The 9135-nt window shown below is 50.4% G+C and overlaps 1 protein-coding gene across 5 annotated transcripts in view; it reads right to left on the bottom strand.

The window, feature by feature from the left end:
• Positions 1 to 1281: 1281 nt before the first annotated feature.
• The window catches only part of LOC102419547 (zinc finger protein 331-like), a 15819-nt gene continuing 7965 nt past the window's right edge, over positions 1282 to 9135 (bottom strand). For 4 of the 5 annotated variants that reach the window (XM_023764975.1, XM_014466874.2, XM_006101477.3 and 1 more), the window contains 3 exons: positions 6165 to 6246; positions 5012 to 5138; positions 1282 to 3069 (listed from right to left, as the gene is read on the bottom strand). In XM_023764975.1, the coding sequence (XP_023620743.1) occupies positions 1736 to 3069; positions 5012 to 5138; positions 6165 to 6173 (1470 nt within the window). In that variant the 5' untranslated portion in view covers positions 6174 to 6246 and the 3' untranslated portion in view covers positions 1282 to 1735. Of the gene's footprint in view, positions 3070 to 5011; positions 5139 to 6164; positions 6422 to 9135 lie in introns of all 5 variants that reach the window. The other variant, XM_023764974.1, reaches the window with a different exon arrangement.

Below are 9135 nucleotides of genomic sequence, written 5' to 3'. Positions count from 1 at the left end.
AAGTCTGACTGCTCCCAGCACTCTCCTGGGTCTCTACCCCAGGCCCTGGCCCCTTCAGGACAAGCCTGCTCCCTGCCCGGAGCATGGCCTCCGGTCCCTGTGGCGGGACCGCCAGGATGTGATGGGTACAGTGTGCGGCTCAGTTCCTTCCTGAACAGGCCATGTTTGCATATCCAACAAGACAGCGGCTCATGCGATTTCTATTTTAGCCATTCTGCTGAGCGTCTAGCGACGTGGCGGTTTGCTTTGCATTTCCTGGATGGGAAAGGAAGTTGAACACAATTTCACGTACTTACTGGTGACCTGGTGATCTTCTCTTGATCCATAGTCATTTAAGTCCTCCCCGCCTCTTAATTTATTACTTTTTTATTAAAAATAAAAAAATTTGATGAGAGAGAGGGAGAGAGGAACATTGATCTGTTGGTCTGTAACAGGCAGTTAGACAGACATGAGCACAGCAAGGAAGACGGGCCAGGAACAGGCCACCAGGGCGGGAAGCCCCAGGGCCTAGCGAAGGACATTGTGGGGTGGGACCTCGCCCCCAGCATGTCATTGCTGGTCTCGCTGTTTGGACCCCGAACCTTTCCTCCCTAGAGACGACGTCTAGGCCTCAGTTGTATTTCAGCTCCAGGCCCAGATAAGCAACAAAGGCAGCCACGGCCGAGGTCAGGACCAGCTGCACGGAATAATGACCCATGGCCACAACCCAGAACGGACACACCTGGAAAACTGAATAGTCTTGCGATCTTCTGGGACCGCCCCCAAATCTCCACGGAACACCCTGCAGCTGGAGGACTCGGTGTGGTGTGCTCTCCCACTCAGGAGCCCGTGCCTTCCCCTTCCCTTTCCCCGCCCCTCCCCCCTCCCAAGCTCCAAGGGCCCTTCCTTTACCCCCATAATGCATTTCCTCAGCCCATTTCTTCTAGGAATTACTTTCCTGCCTCTGTGATTGACCAAATAAATTCTCCCCTACAGTTTGGGTCTTGGCTCTGAATTCCTGTTAGGGGGGACATTTTTGGCCAAGGAAAGCAAATATTCCTCCGCCCTATAAACAACCATAACCTCCTGGTTCATAGGTCGATGCTCAACCACTGAGCCATGCACACCAGGCAAGGAAGTGCAACTTATTAACCTTTTTTATGTTTAGCAGCTTCTATGTGCTAAGAAACACCATGGGCCCAGGACTGTGAAAACTATTTTTTTGTAGAAGTTTAATAGTCTTTTCTAAACTTGTTATCCCCACAGGGGGCCTTCTTGCAATAATTCACTAACAGCAACACCGAGGGTAATGACGACAGAAACGCAGCCAATGTTTATTGAGTTTGCACAATATTCCAGATACACTTGCAGGGAGTTCCACATACCAGACTTGTCTAATGGCCCACGGGCAGTATCAGGTGGCTGTCCTGATTTCACAGATCCGCACAGGGGTTAAAGGTCATTTCCCCCGAGGCACAGTAAGGGGGGGCTGAGGATGACAGCTGTGGCGAGGAAAGGCTATTGCACGTATGTTACATCAGCAGTTATCCCCCAGAATGAATCTGAAATGAAATCAAAAGGTCCTGGGAACCTTCTATGCGTCCATTAACCCATCCAGTAAACAAACTGTCTACACTGTGTATGTTGTAATCGGGGAGGAAAAGTGACTTCTCGTCTCCAAACCTGCCTCTCGCAGGACTATCCTGAGATTCTGGAAGGAGAGTGGCCGGTGACGACTTCCTTATGTTAAATCGTATCACGAATTTGCCTCGTGTTGTGGAAGAAACGAGTGCTGTCTAGAGGCCTCTGAACATTCTTTGTCTTCGAAAGGTTTGCCCGCGGCGTGGAGCCCCTGGTGTCCTCTGTAATGGTGTGCGTGGCCACACGCCTCTCCACAGTCCTGACACTCGTGGGGCTTCGCACTGCTGTGCACTCTCTGATGCTGTGTGAGTTGGTGGCCGTGGCTAAAGGCTTTCCCACACTCTTTGCACTCGTAGGGCTTCTCTCCGGTATGAATCCGCTCGTGTTTCACCAGGCTGGACCCATAAATAAAGGCCTTCCCGCACTCCTTACATTTGTAAGGCGTCTCGCCAGTGTGGATTCTCTCGTGCTGGGTCAGGTGATAGCCACAGTTGAAGGCCTTCCCACATTCCGTGCACTTGTATGGCTTCTCCCCCGTATGGATTCTCTGGTGTTTCACGAGGCTGGAACCCCAGCGGAAGGCCTTCCCACACTCCTTGCATTCATGAGGCTTCTCACCAGTGTGAATTTTCTGATGCTGAGTAAGGTAATTGACACGGGTAAAGGCCTTCCCGCATTCTTGACATTCGTAGGGCTTCTCGCCCGTGTGAATCCGTTTGTGCTGAGCCAGGCTGGAGCCGCAGATGAAGGCCTTCCCGCAGTCCTTACACTCGTAGGGCTTCTCGCCGCTGTGAATCCGCTTGTGCTGAATGAGCTTGTACACGCGGCTGAAGGTCTTGCCACAGTCCTCGCACTCATAGTCCTTCTCGCCCGTGTGGAACCTCTGGTGCTGCGTGAGTTCGTCGCCGCGGCGGAAGGCCTTCCCGCAGTCCTTACACTCGTAGGGCTTCTCGCCCGTGTGAATCCTCTTGTGGATGACGAGGCTCGAGCCCCAGCGGAAGGCCTTCCCGCAGTCCTTACACTCATAAGGCTTCTCGCCGGTGTGAATTTTCCGGTGCTGAGTCAGCTGGTTACCCCAGCGAAAGGCCTTCTTACACTCTTTACACTGGTAGGGCTTCTCGCCCGTGTGGATTTTCTGATGCTGAGTCAGCTGGTAGCCACGGCTGAAGGCCTTCCCGCACTCCTGGCACTCATAGGCGTTCTCCCTGCGAGGAGGTCTCTGGGGCGGCCTGACCGAGGCCTCCTCCCCGGCGGGCGCTTTCGCACGGCTGGTTTTCCTTCGGTTGAGATACCCCCCTGGAGGGCCCCGCGCCCCTACTAACTCACCTTCACACACCCAGTCAAGGCCGAGGGACTTGCTTTTCCCGTCCGAGTTCCACTTGGAGAAACGCATCTCACAGATGCCCTTTTCTGTAGGTAAGTTCTTGGTCTCATGGGGTGACTCCAAATCTAGAGGAAAAAACACCACATTTTGCTTCCTTTTAGGAAAAACAAAATAAACAAACAAAGCAAACGACAAACCAAAAACTTCTCTAGTAGAAATAAAACTTCTGCCCGGCCGGCGTGGCTCAGTAGTTGAGTGTCGACCTAGGAACCAGGAGGTCACAGTTCAATTCCTGGTCAGGGCACAGGCCCGGGTTATGGGCTGGATCCCCAGTGTGGGGCGTGCAGGAGGCAGCCAATCAGTGATTCTCTCTCATCATCGATGTTTCTCTCCCTTCCTCTCTGAAATCAATTTAAAAATATATATATATATATACACACACACACTGTATATGTATGTATTTTAAAAAAGCTTCTCTAGTAGAATAAATATGAACCAACTAGACCCTTGGTAACATGTGCGTGTTTGGTACCACAATATTAATGAATAAACCTGAAGACTATCAGCTACTACTTCCTATCAGCAGACACGAGTAAGCACCAGACACCAGAGGGGAAACCTGGGAATTAAAGACGAAAAGCAGCATACTTTGTACATGTGGTGATGACACACCTGGGCAACCCAGGAAAATCAAGTTTATAACCACCTAGACGTCAAAGTCACAGAGACTTCAAAAAGAGAGGAAGGGTTAGAGAACCAACAGGTGGACCGACAGGTAGGGACAGGTCTCATTTTAAACTTCTGAAGGCCTTCTCCCTGGTGGCAAGTAGAACGTGGTCGCTGGCAGCATGGATTTGGGCCAGAATTCTTCCGTTCAGTTCTTGTCCTGCCTCCTCTGTCTGACCGTGTCCTCTGGACCCAGCATACTCATCCGCAAATCACACTTAATCACTGTGTCTATCTCCTAAACTCATGGGAATGAAATGAAGGGTATTTATACAACACATACACACAATGCCTAGTTCAATACCTCGTATACAGTGAGCACAATATTAGCCATAAGGCCCTAGCTGGTTTGGCTCAGTGGATAGCCTGTCGGCCTGCGGACTGAAGGGTCCTGGGTTCAATTCTAGTCAAGGGCACATGCCCAGATTGTGGGCTCGATCCCCAGTGGGGGGTGTGCAGGAGGCAGCCAATCAATGATTCTCTCTCATCATTGATGTTTCTCTCTCTCTCTCTCTCCCTCTCCCTTCCCTTCTGAAATCAACAAAAATATATTTTTAAAAAATTAGCCATAAATATTATGGTTGTTACTTTTCTAACAGAAAAATAAGAAATTTCCTGAGATAATGACAAGATATTATCATCTAATGTTTAACTCAAAGGTCACAGATTTGTAATTTTCAACCTCACTTTGGGCACAATGTGTCGGAAATGGAATATGCTGTTTGTTTTTATGTGAATTCTGCTTGTCAATCCACCTCTATAGAGAAATCAAGTCACCCCAAAGAACCACGACCATTTGGGTATAAACATAACAACACAGTAGGAAGCTTGGTTTTCTTGAAGATGGCTGTGAAATAAATATTCCAGAATTCTAACTAATCCTTTGCTCATGAAGAGAGTGGGAACTACAGGAAGGGCCAGACGAAGGTGGGAAGATCACTGGTGGATGACGAGAGGAAGGTGTGGATGGTCACTTCCAACCCGACAAGGCTCAAAGCACTCCCTGGGAACAGGAAGAAGATTCAACTCATTTCTTAAAAAAAAAAAATTTTTTTTTTACTGATTTCAGAAAGGAAGAGGAAGAGAAAGAGAGAAAGATCAATGATGAGAGAGAATCATTGCCCCGTTGCCTCTGCATATTGGGGATCGAGCCCGCAACCCAGGCACGTGCCCTGACCGGGAATCGAACCGTGACCTCCTGGTTCATGGGTCAACACTCAACCACTGAGTCACACCTGCTGGGCTAAACTCTGTCTCTTGAAAGGCAGCCCTAAAATTCACAAGGGAAGGGGCTGACATTCCCGGGAGCAGAGTGTGAGTTAGATGACTCAGGCAGCTTACCCAGTGAGACCAAGTTACTGTAGTTCTCCAACATCACGTCCCAGTACAGGTCCCTCTGCGTGGAGTCCAGGCAGGCCCACTCCTCCTGGGAGAAGTCGATGGCCACGTCTGAGAACGTCACGGGACCCTGAGAACACAAACCACATGTCCCTGAGGAAACGGAAGGGCAGTTTCAAGACGAAGGAAAGGAGAGGCAGGCCTACGCTCTGGGTAGAGTGGACACAGTGCCTCCCGGAAAGCCGGAGAGATGGGAGGGGACAGTGAGGGCGTGGCCGTGACAGGCAGAATCCCTCCGTGTGACTGCAGAGAAAAGCCAGCTGCACCTGTGCAATCCGGCACCGCAGCCTGCGGAGCAAGGACAGAGCGATCCTGGCTTCCTCCCATTCCCACACACACAGCCTGCCACGTGCCTGCCTCACAGCATTCCTACGGCTTTGTAATGACAGAAAACATTTTTAAAATTCCAACACATGGACAGATTAGACTGCATGATAGTGATTGCGCAAAACAACTCCGGTTGTCCGCAGTTCTGGGAGCATGTGGTCACCTACTCGTCTGTACTGGATGCTCTGATCCATGACCACGCCCCCACTCCCCATCCCCTGTTCCTGACTGAAAGGATGCTGGTGGCAAATGACACAGACACACACAGAGGTCTGTTCAACAAGAGAAGTGGCCTCTCGGGTCCCCTGGCCTCAGCCCCTGCCCTGTCGGATGCTCACAGCCTCAGAGCCTGGGCTGTCCTCACACACTAACCCCGAGGCCAACTGATATGCACACCCCCTCTTTTCTGCCTGGAACAGAGGATTCCTGTGTTCTCCGGTGCTCAAAAGCGTCCAACATCTCCAACTAATCAGACCATGGACCCGAAGCAAATCTTTCTCCCCAGGGACTTTCTTCCTCCATTCCCCCAACATTCCCACTGACAAAACTGGGCATAAGGGAGGTACTGAATCATCAGCACCATGTTCTATGAACGTGGGCCCCGAGGTGGGTGAGGGGCGATGCGGCATCACCACTGACGGAATGGAGAGGACTGGAAGCAGGTCATTGGATGGGGCTCCCTGGGGCAGGAGGCTTGGGGATAATTCATAAAAACCACCACGGGATCCAAATAGCACACTGCGGGGAGGGAAGAGACATACACACTTACGTGGGCCATAGTTTCAGAATCAGGACCCGATGAGCTGTCTAAGGGCTTCCTTCACCGCAGACCGACTCTGGAGAAGGCGGAGCTGGGCCAGGAGAAAGAGGCATTGAAGTCAGTGCTCCTGGGTCCCCAGAGTGACTTCACACAACCTTCCTGCTCCTCCATCTTTGCTTCGCAAGGACGCCAGCTCCTTCCCAGCACCCCCACACAGACACCACAGGTCAGGAAAAGATCGGAGGGAAAACAGGCTCTCCCTCCAACTCCAGGACACCCAGCAGCACAGGGCAGAAAAGAGGGGTTTTTAGTTATTTTTTTGTTTTGAAATCAGACCCAAACATTTTAGCAGGAGGATCTTCAGCCAGCTCCCTGTTAGGGGTAAGTATTAAGGATTTGCTCTTGACCAAAGAGAGACCTGGCCTTTGTCCTCAGTTTCTGAGAGGTAATCTGCATCAGACTTGATAGGAAGGTCTTTTGTTTTGGGTACTAGCTGCCAGGCTGCATCTTAGGGTGGGCCTCACCATACCCAACATTCTTAGGGTGGGGCTGGCCATGACCAACATTCTTAGGGTGGAGCTGGCCATACCCAACAATCTTTGGGTGGGGCTGGCCATACCCAACAATCTTAGGGTGGGCCTGGCCATACCCAACAATCCTAGGGTGGGGCTGGCCATACCCAACAATCTTAGGGTGGGGCTGGCCATGACCAACAATCTTAAGGTGGGGCTGGCCATACCCAACAATCCTAGGGTGGGGCTGGCCATACCCAACAATCTAAGGGTGGGGCTGGCCATACCCAACAATCTTAGGGTGGGGCTGGCCATACCCAACAATCTAAGGGTGGGGCTGGCCATACCCAACAATCTAAGGGTGGGGCTGGCCATACCCAACAACCTTAGGCTGGGGCTACTCATCCTAGAGAAGGACCAAGTGATTTGGGTGGGGGTTTTGGGTCATGGGGTATCAGTTGACCTAATCAATCAGGTCTATATTTCTCTATAGTCAAGTCAATTAGTGATGCCTATGTGATGAAGCCCTGGTGGACCAGGTGCGTCCCTGGTAGGCAGTGCCCATGGGGCGAGGACACCGGAGCTCAGGTTGTGAACACCCCCCACACCTGGACTTACACACCTACTTCCTTGGCTGGTGCTACTCTGTGCTCTTTCCCTGTAATAACCCGCACCCCTGAGAGAAGAGCTTCCAGTGAGTGCTGGGAGTCCTAGTCCTGAATTACTGACCCTGAGGCTGGTTTCAGGAAACTCCCAAACCTGCAGTTGGCGTCAAAACTGAGGGTGGCCCTCAAGCCCCCAATGTGGCTAACTCTGGGGAGGGGACTGCGATCTGGACCCGAGTGATGGGTACTAGCTGCCATCACAGGGTGGGGCTGGCCATACCCAACAATCTTAGGGTGGGGCTGGCCTCACTTGGAGTCCATCCTGCTCCCTCCAGTCACACTGTCCAGGGCGAGGAGAGGCTGCATCATCCAAACTCAAATCTCTTCTGGCCTCCAGAGAGGGTGACATGAGTCAGGATGTGGCAGGCGGACAGGAAAAGCTGACCCCATAAACGCATGCACACTATCAATGCAGAACACCGAGGTCAGTGGTTACTTACTGCTAAGTTGGAATACTTAGAATATGAAAAGTATTTCAGATATACCGTCAGTGGGAAAATAATGTTACCAAAACAAGATGGTACAATACCTTGTCAACTTCTCTATATAAGCCCAGCCATGGTGGCTCAGTGGTTAAGCTTCAACCTATGACCCAGGAGGTCACAGTTCAATTCCCGGTCAGGGCACATGCCTGGGTTTTGAGCTCGATCCCCAGTGTGGGGTGTGCAGGAGGCAGCCGATTTAATGATTCTGATTTAATGATTCTCTCTCATCATTGATGTTTCCATTTCTCCCCCTCTCTCTTCCTCTCTGAAATCAATAAAATATATTTTTTAAATTCTATATATGAATATGTACACATAATATAGTGTGCGTATATATTCATATATGTGCTATATGAATAAATATACACACATATGGAGACAAACACACAGATACTGACAAACAGACCATAAGACATCAACAGAGAAAGAGAGAGAGAGAGAGAGAGAGAGAGAGAGAGAGATATCAAAGTAGAGAGGAGTAGAAGAAAGCATCCTGAAAAGTGTATATCCCTTGCACAGCAGGCCTGAAACTGCTAACCTTAAGCCTGCTTGCAAGACTGGTCCTTGGCTGGACTTGCAGGATTCTCGCCATTCCCTCACTGAGGACAGTGACTCATGCTCCTGGAATGTTTGTATGTGCTATGCAGAGGGTGCCTACGTGACTGACACCTGATAGAAACCCTGGCTCCCAGGCTGTGAGCTCCCCCACAGACAACACTGCATGTGGTTGGACTCTGATGGAGGGAGGATTAGTCCTGTGTGCCTTTCCCTCGGCTGACTGCCCTGGACCCTTTCCCTGTAATACCTCTTGGTCACGGGTAGGACAATGGGTTGGATCCTGAGTCCACCCAGAGTAGGGGTGGGGAACCTTTTTCTGCCAAGAGCCATTTGGATATTTATAACATCATTCCTGGGCCATACAAAATTATCCACTTAAACATTAGCCTGCTATATTTGGTCAGACATTTAATTAACTTAGAAAATAAACTTTCTATCTCTCCATCTAGAGCAGGGGTGGGCAAACTTTTTGACTCGAAGGCCACAATGGGTTCTTAAACTGGACCGGAGGGCCGGAACAAAAGCATAGATGGAGTGTTTGTGTGAACTAATATAAATTCAAAGTAAACATCATTACATAAAAGGATACGGTCTTTTTTTTTTTTTAGTTTTATTCATTTCAAACGGGCTGGATCCGGCCCGCGGGCCGTAGTTTGCCCACGGCTGTCCTAGCACCTGTTAGGGCACAGCACTTACCCCAGGGTCAGGCTCATTGCAGGCACTGAACAGAATTATGATTTGGCTCAACATTCTACTTTTT

This window comes from Myotis lucifugus, unplaced genomic scaffold (assembly GCF_000147115.1).
Source record: "Myotis lucifugus unplaced genomic scaffold, Myoluc2.0 scaffold_365, whole genome shotgun sequence".
Taxonomy (NCBI): Eukaryota; Metazoa; Chordata; class Mammalia; order Chiroptera; family Vespertilionidae; genus Myotis; species Myotis lucifugus.
Note: the sequence above shows the minus strand (reverse complement) of the source record. Positions and strands in the feature narration are given on the sequence as shown.